Here is an 18,213-nt window from a genome sequence, read left to right on the forward strand (position 1 = left end):
CTGAGCTGAAGTTGGATGCTTAACCAACTGAGCCACCCAGGCACCCCCACTGAATTTAACCTTGAAAAAACTTGGCCTTGCTATTTCAATCTTCTAAGTTATTTCTGAATCCTTTAATTTCCCTCAACATTCAACAATTCTCTTAATTTAAAACACAATTATCCATACTTGCTAATACTTTCATCTCATTAATAAATATAATTAACAAGGTTAATTCCAGGCAGAGTTCTGTGACACACCTCCAAAGTCTTGCCTGAAGTTTGACACTAATCCATTAATTGGTTCTTTTGCCTATCATCATTTAACTGGATATAACTTCATTTCATTACAGCATTAACTAATTCACATTTACCAAACTTTACTAGTACTGGCCTACAATGATCACTGCCCACCATTAATTTTCTATTTTAGAATATTTCTTTAGTTTGAAACATTAACATTTTTCTTTATTGAAAACCTAGAACATTAGGTAAAATAACCCATTTTCTAATTTTTAGTGTTTTTCTGTTTGACTTAATAGAATCTGGCATCAAGGAAACTTACTTTATGTATTATTCTATGTGAAAAGAGGTATGATTTTTAACATATTTAAATTTATTTAAATTTTATACCATGTAGTTTGCATTTTAATCTTGGGAACTTGAAATTTCACATACTTTATTTGATGGAAATTTTCACCTCCAAATGTTATTAACATATTTTGCAATCTGCACACTGTCCTTTCCCAATATACTGGTCATCTTTTAGACTAAAGAAACACACTAAAACAAAAATACTTACTACAGAAGTAGGCTGTTCTGAAAAACAGAAATGACAATTTTTAATTATTGTGGTAAAAAATTAAAATATCAACATTGTAATATACAAGATGTATTCATGGTAACCATCAAGGTTAATAGCCTACCCTTACATATACAAAAAATGTATTAGAAGCACATTTAAAAACAAGACGGAAATTACATAAAGAGAAAACAGATTACATACATAAAGTTTTTTAAAAACCTTACCTCCTCACAGCATCGCCTGCTTACAATAGCCCTATAGTCAATTCTATCCCAGAGTTGGTCCCTTAATTTTAAGAAATTAGGGAACAATTTTCTCCAGTTTTTCCCTAAAGCCCATGGAAAAATTTCATATTTGGATTCTTCTTCATCTTCTTCAACTGTATTAGCCAGATACCTAACAAAAAAGACCAACAACTCAAAAAAGAAATGGGAAAAGGACAAGAACAGGCAGTTCACAAAAACATATATAAATTACTTACAAACACATAAAGATGTTCAACCTCACTCATAATTAAAAAATGTAGACCAAAAATAGAAATACAGTGAATTTTACCTTGTTGAGTTCTGGATATTTTGTTTGTTTTTTAATGTTTATTTATTTTGAGAGACAGAAGGGGCAGAGAGAGAGGGAGAGAGAGAATCCCAATCAGGCTCAACACTTAGCATGGAGCCCAACATGGGGCTTGATTCCACAACCATGAGATCATGAGCTGAGCTGAAATAAGAGTCAGAGCTTAACCAACTGAACCACCCAGGCGACCCAAGTTCTGGATATTTTTGTATTCCTATAAAATTTGAACTTTGTTCCAGGATGCAGTTAAGTTACTTAGAAACAGTCTGATCCTTTCAGGCCTTGCTTTAATGATTTGTTAGGTGGATCTAGAGCAATGTTCAGTCTGGGGTAATTATTCCCCACTACTGAAGCAAGACATTCTTGAGTACTCTACTCAATATTCTGTTAATTATGAGTTTTTTCAGTCTGGGTGGTGGGAACAGGCAAAATTCCCAGCTCTGGGTGAATGTTAGGCACTGTTCCTTCTAATCTTTCCCCACACCCAAGTAGTTTCCTTATATACATATGGAAATCAGTATCCTCCTAAATACATGAGGGGGATCAGGCATGCACAGAAACAGGTACACATGACTCATAATGAAAAGAATCATCAACCAAAATTGACACGTTAGAAGTAACAGACATTAAACAGACAAGGACATTAAAACTGTTATATTTACTCCAGATGTTCAAAAAGAACAGGAGACACAAAGTGTAGTTCTAGAGATGAAAACTATCTGTACATGAAAAATACATGGAGTAGGATTAATATACTAAATACTACAGAAGAAAAGATTTGTGCACTGAAGACAGCAATATAAACTATCTAAACTGAAACATATAGAAAAAAAGAAACAAAAATAATAGAGCCATCAATGAGCTGTGAGACAACTTCAAGTGGTCTCATGAAGGTGAAACTGGAGTCCCTAACAAGAGTTGGGTGGACAGAAAAAACATTTGAAGAAATAATCGCTGAAAGTTTTTGAAATTTTATGAAAACTATAAACATACAAAGAAGCTGGATGAACTCCAAAGCACAAAATATGAAGAAAATTACATCAACACACAACATAATCAAATTATTCAGAACAGGTGATAAAGAGAAAATCGTAAAGGCAGTCCAGACAAAAAACGAGACATTAGATAACACAGAAACAGAGGTAATGACAGAGATTTCCCACTGGAAACAATGAAAGCACCATAGATGATTTTCTAAGAAAAACAAGCAACTTCCAATAAAAAAAAAAGTGTAAAACATGTAAGGGAACAGTGTACCATAAACATAAACAGACCCTGAGGTCTGAAGATACTGAAATTAATAGTCCAACACGAAAGAAATAAATCCTAAAAGCAATAAGAAAGGAAGGCAAATGATCCCAAGTGGAAGGTTTGAGATGCAAGAAAGAATAGTAAGCAAAGATATAAATATGTGAGTAAGTCCTTAAACAAATGTTCAGTGTAAAAACAACAATAATAATGTCTCAAAGTTTTTGGAGGGCTTCATGTAGAACCACAGAATTGCAAAACAAGAGAATATAAGTTGAGAAAGGGGTGACTGGAGTTAAAATGTTTATGGCTCTTGATGAAAAATAACTGGGATAGGGCTTCCTGGTTGGTGAACATGCAGAGATCAAGGGGTGCTGAAGGGTTATGGAAGCTCCATGCCTTTTCCTCATACCTTGCCCTATGCAAATCTTCCATCTGGCTGTTCCTGAGTTATATCCTTTTATAAGAAACCAGTAATCTAGTAAGTTAAAAAAATAGGTAACTAGGATAACTGCTGAAAGGATATAGACTGCATAATTTCCTAAAAAGCAGAGGAATAAAAGGTATAAAAAAAAAAAAATTAAAAAGATCTCACAGAAAAAGTGGGACGTAAAGACAACAAGATAGTAAAAAATTCAAATATATAAGCAATAATATAGAATATTATTATTCTGCAGTGAAAATGAATGAACTAGAGCTACACATATCAATATAAATGAATCTCAAATCATATTATAAAGAAACAGAAGGAAGTTACAGAAGAACAGTGCACATTATTCTTTTACATATAGCTTAAAAACAGGAAAAACCAAACGATATATTATTTAGAGGGTTATATACAGAATAAATAAAATCAAGAAAATTACTATCTGTGGAAGGGAGGGGGCTCTAACTGGGAAATTGTGCACTGTGAGCCTCTAAGATTCTGGCAATGTTCTATTCTAAAGTTGAGTCATGGGTATATGAGTATTTGTTTTGCTTTTTCTTTAACATAAACATATACACATTCCATATACTCCTTTTATAGATATGTCACATTAGAAAAATTCAAAAGGCACAGAAATGTATAGTATACTTCTATTCATATAATATATACACTGGTTCATGTATAGAAAATTATTTCTAGACAGATACACATGAAATGGTCATTGTTCTTGAGGAAGGATGCCAACGTCTTGAGACACGAATACTTACTTTTTTTTTTTTTAATTTTTTTTAACGTTTATTTATTTTTGAGACAGAGAGAGACAGAGCATGAATGGGGGAGGGTCATAGAGAGGGAGACACAGAATCTGAAACAGGCTCCAGGCTCTGAGCTGTCAGCACAGAGCCCGACGCGGGGCTCGAACTCACAGACCGCGAGATCATGACCTGAGCCGAAGTCGGACGCTTAACCGACTGAGCCACCCAGGCGCCCCACGAATACTTACTTTTAATTGTATACCTACTTATGTCCTTTTGAAAAACTACATGCATATTCAATTTAGTTACATTAATATAAAAATAGCACCTACCTATTACTTTACCTTCCCTTAAAATAACTACATATTTTTAAATTACCATAATATAAAAGCACCTTATTATGAAACCCATTCAGTTATATGAATCCAATCATGTCCTCTGTGAAATTACATAATTTCTTACTTTAGTATCCTTGATAGTTCTTAGTAAAGGGTAGACAGAAGCCAGAGGTTGGCTCCTTTCACGCTTGTTAACCAAATAAAACAAAATCTATAACATACTGTGGTACTATGCTATCAGAACTACATTGTAATTCTACTCTAGATTAACAATTTTTCAGGCTCAATGTTATAAAAATATTTGTATTGTGTGCATGTAAGTTGTCTTCTAATTTGAAATAGATTTTCTTGGAGCAGAGTTCATTTCTTTTGTATAATAGCTAATTATGCTTATCCAAATAAAGAATTAAGAACAACCACACGTTAAAGGATGCAAAAAAAAACAATTTAGATACATGTTCCTTCCCTTTAAGCAGCCTATAGTCAAGTAGAAGAAGTAACTAAGTATGAAACAAATAACTGTACAAGAGAATATGGAATAATGACAATAAAAGTCCTGAATGTTGTAAGAACATATAGGAAGGAAAAGAACTTGAGTTAGAACTGTGGCTAACTGGGACATTTGGGTGACTCTGTCAGTTACACATCTGACTCTTGATTTCAGCTCAGGTCAAGATTCAGGAACTGTGAGACCGAGCCCTGCGTCAGGCCCTGTGCTGTACTTCATGCTGTAAGTGTGGAGCCTGCTTGGGATTCTCCCTCTACCTCTCAAAATAAATAAATAAACTTAAAAAAAAAAAAAGTACTGTCGCTAAGAAAATATTTACTGAGAATTATTGAGTCAGGATATATAAAAAAGTATGATTAGATATAAAATGGAAATTATAATCCATGTTATACAGACTACTACACGGTAAACTCGTGCTTTACTTTACTGGTAATAACATTACCAAAATGTCAAACAAATCCAATTTCAGGCATTTGTAAGAATTAAAAAGAAAGCTTCTTTTGGTTTGTTTTTAATTTGCAGGTAGAAAAAACTACAAAATAGATATTGTATCAACATAGAGGTATAATATAATACTAAGGAGAAATGTTAACAGCAATGTAGCTTAGTGGTTAATCACTAAATTTGGCCACGGGCAAGTCACACCTGACTGTGCACCCCAGCCCTGCCACTTACTAACTTTTGTGAGACTTGGAAGTACTTCCCTTCCTAAGTCTCAATTTCCCCATATGTAGAATGAAGAGAATTTAATAATGTATCTCACAGAGAAGATTCAAGGAGCTTATAAAAAAACAATTTTTGTGGTGTCCTGCACATAACACTCAGTATTAGTTAGTACTATTATATTCCCACAGTTTATCAATCATCACTAAATTTTATAAGGTTCATTATCCCTTATGCATGGGGAAATATGTCTTCTAAATACAAGGAGAGATCAGTTTCTTCTAGTCCTATTTCTTGAATCACACTTTGAGTCTGAATTAAATAGACTTTGAGTAAAAACTCACTCATCAGTGCAAACAGTTGTTGGGGTATTCAACTTAAGTATTTTTTATATGTAGTTCCCTAGTTAAGTACTTAAAATTATATTCATACATTCCCAACTGCAGTATTATATCCAGGTACTGGGTATAAAAAGTTTCGAGATTGAGATACATTTTCTTAAACATTGCTTCTAGTATAATTCTGACCTATAGGCTGGAAAGCCATGTTATTAAAACCATTTAACAGAAATGGTTAGTATCAAAGCTAGTATGAACAATCCAATATAAAGTCAATAGAAGAATAGAAGAATTGGAAAAAACAGCTATATTCCTTGGTCAAAGTTCAGTGTGTTAAGTAAAAGAGTCAGTGGTTACTAAAGAAAGGTGTCAGATATGAATAACTTCTTTTTTAAAAATGTTTTTTGATGTTTACTTTTGAAAGAGAGAGAGAGGCAGACAGAGCACGAGTGGGGGAGGGGCAGAGAGAGAGGGAGACAAAGAATCCGAAGCAGGCTTCAGGCTCCAAGCTGTCAACACAGAGGCACCCAGGCACCCCAGATATGAATAACTTCTAGGTTACAGACAAAAATCTATAATTAGTATGTCTGTAGCATTTTCCACAAGTTGTTTCATGTAAAAGGAAAATGATGATGACTTTAAGTTTATTTTGAGAGAGAGAGCATGCGCATGTGCATGAGTGGGGTAGGGGCAGAGAGAGAGAGGAAGAGAGAATCCTAAGCAGGCTCCACACTGTGTGGTGGAGCCCAACAGGGCGCTCGATCCCACAAACCATAAGATCATCTGCAAGATCATGATCTGAACTGAAAACAAGAGTCAGACGCTTAACTGACTGAACCACACAGGTGCCCCAATGACGATGACTTTTGCTATAAATTTACTGGAAATTTCAAACCGAATATTCTGGATTTTAAAACATATCTGAGTCCAAAAGAGGAGAATTTGGGATAATTTATATGGAGCACTCTGAAATATGTAAAAGATACAATACAAACCCAAGTGGAATACTGAGAAATAAATCTTACGCATATGGCAGGATAAGATCAGTGAAAAGAACATAAAAATATTCTATTAAAGTAAAAAAATATATAACTTCTATATATAAAGCCTATTCAAGGATATACATCAGGTTTTTAAAAGCCTCTGTTTTATTTTTTTATGGGTTGCAATGTTAACTTCATTTACTTATTTTTTTAAGTAAGCTCATACCCAATGTGAGGCCAGAACATACAACACAGAGATCAAGAGTCGCAAGTGCTACCTAATGAGCCAGCCAAGTGTCCCAAAACAGACTGTTAAATAAGTTATCATATATATTATAAATAAGGACCACAAAAATCACTTAGTAGAAAGCATACTTACAGAGCAATAAAGAAATTTATCCTGGTATGCTCATTTATGGTAAATTTAGCTCTCTTGAAATAAACAAAGGTCATAGCCAAAAGATACTATAGGGAAAAAAGTAAAAGTTAATATTAATGTTTTACGTTCATACGTAAAACTGCTTTAAGATAGTTATCTTTAAGATGAATAATAAGCTAAAAACAATAAAGCATTATCTATCTTCATTACAGAATTACCTATTTATTTTGGTCCTTATTTGCTGGCTTCCTGTAATCCATGTGAATGGTAAGAAATAGTTCTGAACCATTTATCATGATTAAGATTAGGAAGAACTCCTAAATTTTATTATTGCCAATATTTTTTGAACCAAAACCCTAATTTTTTTCTATCTTAAATTTCAAATACATAGAGAAGTTGAAATAATAATAAAACAAATAACCATACATCCTTCACCTAGATTCATCAATTGTTAGTGTGTTGCCACATTGGCTTGACATATGTACCTATACAAAAATTTTTTCCTGACTCCTTCCAGTTAATTGCAGACACCTATACTCATTTTTCATTCATTCATTCATTCATTCATTCATTCATTCATTGTGGGGGGGATTTTTAAATTGAGGTATAATTGACACAGATGTATATATTTAAAGTTTACAATGTGATGATTTGTTATATACATTGTGAAGTGAATAGCAAAAACAGGTTAATCAACATATCCTTCACCTCACGTAATTATCTTTTTTCCCTTTTTGTTAAGAACACCTAGGGTCTACTCTCTTAGCAATTTCACATACTCACTTTTAAAAATAACTTCAAATCAGAAATTAGAATAATTTATTCTAATGGCTCTATTTTCTTCAGAAAAAAAGTGTTTTAAATGTGTTATTAGAAAGACATATCTTTCCTGGTATTAGGGCACTGTCCAGGTTCTATATGTTAAAACTAAAAACAAAGTACTGATGTATTAGATTCTCTCTCATAAAATGCCTTTTTATCCTACCTTCACAGGATTCACTACAAAGGTGACTCCAAGTTTTCAAGATAACTTTCAGTAGAGAACTCTTAAATACGGTATGCATGGTTAGTTACTTTAAAAGCACTGCCCCCTGCTGTCCAGCAACTTTAATTACTGTAATGCATTTAAAACTGTAAAGTAGGAAACTTACAACTCCACATGCACATTATTACACAGCTATTTTATATGAAGGCATTAATATTAATTTTAGAAAAATTAAGTGTTAGAAAAATTGTTATGTTTAAAAAGATCTCATCTTTTAGAAATACATCTTGAAATATTCATGGATAAAATAGTCTAGTTTTGGGAAGAAGGATTAGAAGAAACAAGCAGAGCCATGAGCTGATGATTACTGTAGCTCCATGATAGGCACATAGAGGTTTTTTTAATTCTATTTTCTCTACCTCAAGGTATACATGTTTGAAATTTTCTAAAATTAAGTTTCCAAAATTAGAGATTAAAAAGACCAAACTTCGATTTTATCTGTGTTATCTTAAGCTTGAAATAAAAAAGTTCACATCAATATTAACTTAATGTATATTTAATCATAAGCCAGGCTTCCATTCATACCTTTCCCACATTAAATGGGACATTAAATTTAAGTGTGAAATGAAGTCATGCTGAATTTTCTGATATGACTACCTGGTCTAAGATACCATTTATAAAGCTGAGATCATAACTGTTCTGCTAAATCTAAAAAGTACAGAAATATGGTCGCTAGTATGTAAGTCAGCATCATGACGATCTTTTAGAAACACAGATTCTGAAATAAAAAACACAAGGACCTAATTTTATCTATAAAATTATTGGGATTTGTTTTACCTATAAAATATTAACTGTATAACAGACCGCTTAGTGAAATTAATCTCAGAATATTCAGTAATTCAGAATTACTCCATAGCCTGATAAGAGGTGATAATTCTGATCAAAACATGTTAAGTCTATACTGATTCTTGTTTTCAATCAGATAACAGACTTAAGGTCACTTAAATATAACTAATAATATTCTGCAATTCCTCAAGTATAAAATGAGTCTATGATGTATGCTAATTTCAAAAATTAATGCATAAGGATTACCCTTAGAAGGAGCAATGCAGGCTAGTCCTTTTCCTAACAATAATTAATAGGATAGAAAATTCTTATAAGGTTTTGTTAAAGTTCTGACGGTTTAGTAACATAATAATTACATCTTTACCAAATTTACCTTGTCTGCAATTTTACAGCAGCAGTCCATCCACAAGAAATCTTGAATTAAATCGTCATCTAGAACAAAAGATAGCTATGACTTGTCTTTTAAAAACAGAATGTTTCCTTCTGAAGAATTAATTTCAAGATAGGGGATTATAAATGATGCTTAGAAATCAAACAAAAATGCCTGGACAAGTACTGTCTAAAATGTAATTTTCACTTCTTTGGTGCATTTACCATTGCAAGCACTGTACAAAAAGTTACGGCTTTTACTCTTGGGTTTCCCATCAGATTTGCTCAGGCCAGAGAGGGTATGGTAGAAGTGTTTGGTTTCCTGACTATCCCAATAGCTCTTTGAGAAAGATGTCTTGGGTAACTGTAGATTAGCTCTTTATTACTTTCAAAAATCAATCTTTACTGGTAGAAATGCAGTCTGATAAAAGATAACTCAGTCTGTAAGAAATAATGACTAAATGAATATTACTGATTTTCAAACTGTTTTTACTCTTTCTACTACTTTCCCCTGTTAGGTCTCAGGGTATTTTCAGTTTTGAATTCTTCTTTTCACCTATTTATCTCTGTCCAACTATCTATTATACAAATAATAATGAAAATGTCTATATAAAGATTCATAATTTATTAGCTATTTACAATTAATACTTAATTCTGGAAAAACTGAGTATTATGACAAAAGATTAACAAAAATACTTTTAAAATATGCAAAAAGTAGGTCAAAAGTACTTACTTCAATTTTAAAAGGCCAAAATATATAATCCCCAAATATATGAGTAGTTGTCTGAATACAATCTGAGAAAATCTGCTTTTTCTATTCCCCCCTTCATTTTAAGTTAAATAACAAACAAAACATACTTCTTTACACTAATTTTTACATCCTAGAAATATCAATATGGTCAAATACATGGAAAATTCCAAGAATAAGTACACATTTTCTTAGAATTAATTTCTGCCTTGTTAATTCCATTTTTTAAAAAGTAAACTCTACACCCAACATGGGGTTCTAACACACAGCCCCAAGATCAAGAGTCTCATGCTCTACTGAGCCATCCAGGCATCCAGCTATTTCTTAAATTACTTATGGTAGAACCAGGTATTTTCTATTTCTCAGGATCAGCTATGAATAATAGAAAAGTTTGTTGGTAATAGTTTTGCACTAGTCTTAATAAAGAGAAGGGGGAACTTATATTAAGAGTATTATACTTACACTACTTACATTTTTTCTTTTTAGCTCATCTTCTGATTTTACTTTACTTTAAATCTTAACCAGCTTGCCCTTTCTTTTTTTCTTTCTTTTTCTTTCTTTCTTTCTTAAGGTTTATTTATTTTGTGAGAGAGAGAAAGTGCGAGTGGGAGAGGAGCAGAGAGAGGGAGAGAGAGAGAATCCTAAGCAGGCTCTACACTGTCAGTGCAGAACCTGATACGGGGCTCGAACTCACAAACCATGAGATCTTGACCTGAGCTGAAGTTGGACCCTTACCAACTTAGCCACCCAGGCACCTGCCTGCCTCTCTTTCTCTTCCTTCCTTTTCTCCTCCTTCTCCTCCTCCCTTCCTTCCTTTCCTCCTCCTCCGCCTCCTTCTTCTCCTTCTCCTCCTCCTTCTTCTTCTCCTTCTCCTCCTCCTCCTTCTTTTTTCATATATATTTTTAAGATTTTTGTCTTCTGAGCAGGGCAAACACTCTTGTCCCCAACTGACTTCTGCGTGTTACCTGGATCTAAGAGACTGTGGTACCTACATGACTTGATTCACTCCTACAGATATTTACCAGAATCCATCTATCCTACCCTTTAGTCTAATCTGTCTACCTTACTACCTTACCTTAAAAAAAAAAATTCGTCCCTTCCTGGGCTACTAGAATATAAAAAAGTTTCTTGTTTTAAGAAATTTGTCAGCAAAGCAGCATTGTCTCATGATCTGAAAAGATAAATTTAAACTCATTTCATGAGCATGATGATAAAGCATAATTTTTAAAAATATTCCCCTGGGACCCCTGGGTGGCTCAGTTGGTTAAGTGTCCAACTCAATTTTGCCTCAGGTCATGATCTCATGGTTCCTGAGTTTGAGCCCTGCATCAGGCTCTGTGCTGACAGTGCAGAAGCTGCTTGGATTCTCTCTCTCCCTCTCTCTGCCCCTTCCCCACTCACACTGTCTCTTTCTCAAAATAAATAAATAAGCTTTAAAAAACAAACAAGCAAACAAACAAAAAACCCCACAATATTCCCCATATGTGGGGCACCTGGCTGGCTCAGTAGAAAGAGCATGAGACTCTTGATCTGGGGGTCATGAGCTGGAGCCCCACACTTGGTGTAGAGATTACTTAAATAAAAATAAAATATTAAAAAATAATTCCTGGGGCGCCTGGGTAGCTCAGTCAGTTAAGCATCCACTCTTGATTTTGCCTCAGGTCATGATCTCAGAGTCATGGAATCAAGCTCCACTAAGCAAGGAGCACGGAGCCTGCTTAAGATTCTCTCTCTCCCTCTCCCTCTGCCACTTCCCCATGTGCACATGTGCTCTTTCTCTCTCTCTCTCTCTCTCAAAGAAAAAAAAAATCCCTACATATAATACTGAAACTTCTCAAGGTTGGCCAACCTTCCCAGTTTGCTCAGTTTCAGCACTGAAAATCCTGGGAAACACCTCAGGCCCAGTCAAACTGGGATGGTTGGCTCACCTGAGACTTTATGTAGTATTTTACTTAGGTCACACAAAACTCATGCTATGAATGTGAATTGCTCAGAATTCACATTTGACACTTGGATTTAAGTAGTCTAGAAGCAAGATGAATCTGAACTTCAAATCCAAAAGCAATCCAAAACAACAAAAATCCAACATTAAAAAAAAAAAAAAAGAGACAAACCCTAAGTAAAACAAAAACAAATTGATTGGAGACAGAAAATCTGACATAGAAAATAACAACATCTTCTTTGATTATTATGAAAATAATAAAGTAGATATTTAGATTCTCTCATTTTTAAGTACCTTACAATTACTGCTATTACAACATTTTAAACGTACCAAATAATTTAAAGAAAGCAGTCATTTCCTGTCGCTGTATAACTAGACAGGGTCCTTTGGGGCGTTTAGACTTGTTGCTATTATGTGCATTTTTTTCAGATGCTGGCCAACTATCTTTAAAAATAGGACGCTTCAGATTAATGGGTTTTTTAGGCTGATGTGATCTATTTGACCCTGATTTTACATGAACAGTGACAGTAGGCGGTGTCTCACAACACAGCTGATTATGTCTCATTTTGGTTTCCCAAGATTCCTGTAAAAATAAAACATAATAATTTACCACACTCTTGTTCATTTCTATATAAAAACAACTAATCAGATGACATTACCAGATGCAGTCATATAAAATGTTATTGAACTTGCTACTAAAATACTATTTGTGATAGTAACTCACATAAGAAATTGTTTTTTCATTCATTGCTAAGAAATGCTATGTTTCCTTTGGGTAACTGATAACACCTTCTCTTCTCAGTAAGATCCTGTATACCATTTTGCTTTGACTACTAGGGAACCCAAAACCAAATTTGAAAGTTAATTAGAGAAACTATGCTGCACTTATAATCTATTTGTGGTATTCTTTTTTCCTAAAGTTTTAAATTCTGCTTCCACTGACATACTTTTATCATATAGTTGTTATATGACACTTCAAACTTTTTATAGAACAAGGCAAGCTATTTCCAGAAATAAATTATTATCATATCAAATCTTACATTGAAAGTAATCCACCTCCCCACACAAAATATTTTCTTACTGGTAATTCTTTGATATGCCACAAAAATCACTTATTCAACAAGCATTTACTGGTATTTATTGAAAAGTTAAAAACAATTCTAGCAAAGAAATGTAGGGTATACGTGAGGGATTCTCATAAATTGATCACTCTAATTTTTAAATTTGTGAGTGTATGACTTAGTGGTTAAATGAGCCATTGCTTTAGGGAAGAAAGATGGGCTTATCACTGTTTCGCTAAAATAAAATAACTCTTAAAAAACAGTATCCTTATTGAAATGACTACAGCATTTTTCTCTATCATAACCACAAACTGTTAATTTGAGTGACTGATTTTAAGTGTATATGAATGTACAGTGTTGTAATAAAATTAGAAACAAAGTTAATTCATCAATATTTTACAATATGCATAATCACTACCATGTTTGGTGGTAATTAGTTCACATAATTATTACTACAGTTTGTATTACTTTTGTAATACCTTTTTTATACGGTGGTAGGAAATGGACATATGCATAGGCAAAGCAGGAAACTACTCTGAGATCCTAATGAGAACTTCTGAACCCATAACTCACAGTGACCCAAGCATGGCAATCCATAACTCACAGTGACCCAGGCAGCCATGCCTCCCTTGGTGTTCAAGGAGTTAGGTACAGATTCTCCTTCCTGACCCTCAGAAACTTCCCTGCTGAAGGAAGGAATGGAAAATAAGATTGGATATAGTAGGGCTAGATCAGCAATGTCCACTGTAATGTGAGCCACATTTGTAATTTTATATTTTTAAAGCCACATTAAAGAAGTACTAACAAGCAAATGAGTCTTCGTAATATGTTTTATGTAATCTGGTATACCCAAAATATCATTTTAGTGTATAATCAACATAAAAATTAATGAGATATTTTACATACTTTATTTTTCATACTGAGTCTTTGAAATCTGGTGTGTATTTTACACTTATAGTAGGTCTCAATTCAGATGCTAAATTTCCAATAGTGAGAGTGAAAAGTAGTCCTACCAATACAGTAAAGTAGTGTGTAAGGGACAAATATTTTACACTCCTTCAGTACTTAATTTTAAATTAAAATAAAAAATTTTCAGTTGCACCATCCACATTTCAGGTGCCCAACAGCCACATGTAGCTAGCAGCTATCATATTAGACAGCAGAGGGCTAGATTATGAAAAACTAAGCAGAGGAAATTATATTCAATTGATTCTATAATTACTCTCCTCCCTCTGTTTCACTTCCCTCCCATCCGCTCATCTTTCTTCTTATATCTAAGGTCCAACCAAATTTAAGGCAATTATGGAGTTGGGGATGGGTGCTACAAACTCCATAGAAAAAGGAATGGGTGATAAATTGAACCTTGAGACTTCAGAACTTTCTGCTCTTTCCTACCCACCTCGTCTGGGAGACAGCTGGAGGTCTCATCTGCATCTTTTTTTTTTTTTTTCCCCCGAAGTAAGAGCAGCCTTACAATCTAGATGGAAAAAAATAAAGTCAGGCTTCCCAAACTGGGAGCTAGGCTTGGGAGTGGAATGTGCCAGAATATAGAATAACTATGGCATATCTCCCAGAAGGTAAGTTTTACTCAATGTTAGGTAACTTTAAAAGTGTTGTTATACTAAGATAACCACGGACATATCATGAAACCAGAACGCAAATTTTGTCAATCAAATAGATAAATATGTTCATAGTATAGCTTTACACTATTCCGTTAAATTCTATATATGTGTTGGCATACTTCATATGAAATTTGAGGAAATAGAGAAAGAACTGTGAAATTCCCCAAACAGAGATTCATTGAAGTTAATCAGCAAACACTGGCAGAAAAGTTATGGAGACACTAAGGAGAGAAGCGATCAATGCTACATTCTTACTCGTATTCCACCTTGAGGTAGTTTTAAATTATGCTCTTCATTTAGATATACTGAAAATAGAGTTCTCATGGAAGCAAGAGGAAAAGAATGCAAGCAACTAAAACACACAGCAACTAAAAATATGAGAAAGGGTAAGAGACAGGGAAGAAGGAAGGAACCAGAAGAAACTACACTCAAATGGCAAAACCCTGTAGTGGGTTTTTATGTGGACTCCACCAATCTGAAAAAAAATTGTACCAGAATTCACACTTGAATAGGATGTCTGGGGTTTTTCCCCCCCCTTTGGTAAATATACCACAGCTAATTTATAGGTATCTAAAATAATTTGTTTTCTCTGCGGGTAATATAAAGAGTGTTAGGGTGTGGTGCACAGAATCATACGACAGAATCAGTACTGGGAGACTCAGCTGCCTGTATGAAAAATCTAATAGCAACATCTGATGGCGATTCAGGGCAGGCGGGGAAACCTTAACTTCCTTATAATTGCAGCCTTACACTGAACACTTAATATGTGCCAGGCACTGTGTGAAAAGTTTCACATGCATTATCTCATTTAATCCTCAGAACATTTCTATAAAATGGGTTATTATTTTATCCTTATTTTCTAGATGAGAAATTTGAGGCTTGGGGAAGAAGAAATTTGCCCATGGTCACATAATTAACGAGTGATAAACCTAGGATTTGAATCCGGGAATGTCTGACACCAAAGGCCCATATCCTTTAACCACCAAAGAAGTGTTTTCAAAATTAAATGAAATCATGTATAAAACATCATGGTATGCAGCCCGATATTACTTACTGTCACCCTGCCAGGAAAACAAACCCAGCTTATAAGCTTACACTTTATAAAAATTTAAGTCAAGCATTTGCATTGTCAATACGCAAAATAAATTGTGACTTCGTGGTCAAATATTAGCCATTGCTTTAGGGAAGAAAGATGGGCATACCACCGTTTTGCTAAAATAAAATAACTCTTAAAAAACAGAATCCTTATGGAAATGACCACAGCATTTTTTCTCCATCATAACCACACACTGTAAACTGTTAAAAAAAAAAAAACAAAAACACACAGCAAATTTAAGAAAAAATATTCTTGGCAAAACTGTTGGAAGCTTTGCTGGGGCTATTATCACAACTCCATAATTTTGATTTTTAAATATGTTTTTTTTTTTTTCTAATTTAACATCTAAATGGCTATTGAATACTTTTGGCCTCAGCCAAGTGCTAGGTGCTAACAGCACTTGTAAAATTGCACGGCAGAGCTGTTTCAATAAGAAGTTCAAGTCTGGGGGCGCCTGGGTGGCGCAGTCGGTTAAGCGTCCGACTTCAGCCAGGTCACGATCTCGCGGCCCGTGAGTTCGAGCCCCACGTCAGGCTCGGGGCTGATGGCTCGGAGCCTGGAGCCTGTTTCCGATTCTGTGCCTCCCTCTCTCTCTGCCCCTCCCCCGTTCATGCTCTGTCTCTCTCTGTCCCAAAAATAAATAAAAAACGTTGAAAAAAAAATTAAAAAAAAGAAGTTCAAGTCTGATTAGAAATCCACGCAATTAGGTGGAGAAAAGCAGACACTCTGATGATGAGGTGGTCGGAATAAATGGAAGCTGGGCTGGACAGAACCGTAAGAGTGAGTTGTGACCGCACTCCTGGGAGCACCACTCCTGGGAGCACCCATTTCCTCACTCCGGATGTTAAGACACGAGACACACCTAGGTGCTCTTAGATCCTGGTACACAGAAGCATTCAGTAAAAATTACGTATTCTATTCTTAGACGTTGTTCATAATACATATTTAGGACGGTTCACGAGCGAAGGAAGTATACGGATCTGCCGAGCGTAGTGCTGAATCCGTGGCCCAAACTCACTACATGGCAGCAGCGTTACTGTGTCTTTTTTGCAGGGAGGCGTGTCTTTTCGAGGGAAGAAGAGTCAGACGGTGCCCGGAGAGCCACATTTCACCTCCGGCGATATAACTGAAATGTTAAGATGGTACTGGTAACAGAGACCAGAGGTATTTTTAAACGTGCTTGTGTTCGAGAACAAAATTTGTTAAACAAGCGGGACCTCGATTTTCACATAGCATGGGGTTTATCCGTGTCGAAGTGTTCAATTCCTTCAAAAGGTTCTTTAAAAAAAAAAAAAAAAAATCGAAGCCCGCTGGCCCCCAGCCGTGCCGACGGGTAAGAAACCGGCGGCTGGAAACTGTGGGAGGTGGCTCGGGGCCAGGGCACGGACGGACAGCGGCTGCGACCCCACGGCTCCTGGAAGAGGACGCGCTGACGGGGACCCAAGCGGACCGGGGCGGGCTCCTCCCCAGAGGATCGCGGCCGGCGGCGCGCGGCGTCCCCCGGGGCCTCTCCTCCCCGCGAGCGCGCCAGGGAAGGGCCCGCCGGCGACACGGGGGAGCGCGACGCCGCTCCGCGGTCCCCACAGAGCGACCGAGGAAGGGGCAGCCTCGCGGACTCCGACCTCGTACGCCCCCCGCCCGAGCCCAGGCCCGAGGCGCCGGGAGGGTGTGCTCCCGTCGCGGCGAGGACACCTGAGGAGACTCTCAGGCCGAAGCGTGTGGGGGAAGGGGGCCGGGACGCCGTCCCATCCTCACACCCGGTGGGCGGCGGGGCCGGGGGCGAGAGGGATGGAAGGACCGGGCGCAGCCGCAACTGGAGGGTGGCCGGCGAGGCCCGAAGCCGGAGCGCGAGCGGAAGATACCTGCCAAAACCTGGGGCCGGGGCGCCGGACAGCCTCCCACGGCACGCTTCGAGGCCTCAGGCGGTTGCTCGCCACTCGCTCCGCAGCGGCACTACCCGCTCAGAGACCTCCCGCCAACCGCGAGCGAGGCCGGCGCGGGCCAATCAGCGCACAGAGCCGCCGCCGGGGGCGGGGCCAGGTTGCGCGCGCCGCGTCCCCGACTCTAGCTGGAGCGTTCCAGCTCGAGATCCCGCTGCACCTGCCCGCCGCCCCGCCAGCCTTCTACCAGGCCTTGCTAACCCTCGGGGCCGGACTCTGGCACAAGCCACCACCCTCCCAGGTCTCTTCTGGCCTCCGAACTGATCCCCTTTCCCTTGGACGCTCATTGAAGTCTGGCTTGTATCCGAGCCCTGTACCTCGTCTCCAGTTAGATGGAGAAGCCCTGGGGGGCTGGGACTACAGGCCTTCCTTAACTCACTTCCACTTCACAGCACCAAGCGCGATGCCTGCACACAAACACCAGCAGGTACTCGACAAAGAGAGATGTCAATAGTAGGAAGAAAAAGAATCAGAGGTGAACTTTGCAGCAGCAGTCATTATGCCCATACAGTGACTGCTAGGCTAAAATAACTAAACAGAGGGACACCCCTTAAACTAAAAAAGAAAGGTGTGAATACCGTGTGGCTCTTTGTGACAAGGGGTCATATT

The 18,213-nt window shown here is 36.9% G+C and overlaps 1 protein-coding gene across 4 annotated transcripts in view; it reads right to left on the reverse strand.

Moving 5' to 3' along the window:
• The window catches only part of SPDYA (speedy/RINGO cell cycle regulator family member A), a 37,161-nt gene extending 19,522 nt beyond the window's left edge, over positions 1 to 17,639 (reverse strand). The window contains exons 1-6 of one of the 4 annotated variants that reach the window (XM_043604232.1): positions 17,527 to 17,616; positions 16,683 to 16,790; positions 12,216 to 12,468; positions 9,200 to 9,258; positions 6,996 to 7,081; positions 1,008 to 1,179 (exon numbers count right to left, since the gene is read on the reverse strand). In XM_043604232.1, the coding sequence (XP_043460167.1) occupies positions 1,008 to 1,179; positions 6,996 to 7,081; positions 9,200 to 9,258; positions 12,216 to 12,450 (552 nt within the window). In that variant the 5' untranslated portion in view covers positions 12,451 to 12,468; positions 16,683 to 16,790; positions 17,527 to 17,616. The other 3 variants (XM_043604230.1, XM_043604233.1, XM_043604231.1) reach the window with 3 other exon arrangements.
• Between the last annotated feature and the right edge of the window lie 574 nt (positions 17,640 to 18,213).

The sequence above is a fragment of the Prionailurus bengalensis genome, chromosome A3 (genome assembly GCF_016509475.1).
Source record: "Prionailurus bengalensis isolate Pbe53 chromosome A3, Fcat_Pben_1.1_paternal_pri, whole genome shotgun sequence".
Lineage (NCBI taxonomy): Eukaryota > Metazoa > Chordata > Mammalia > Carnivora > Felidae > Prionailurus > Prionailurus bengalensis.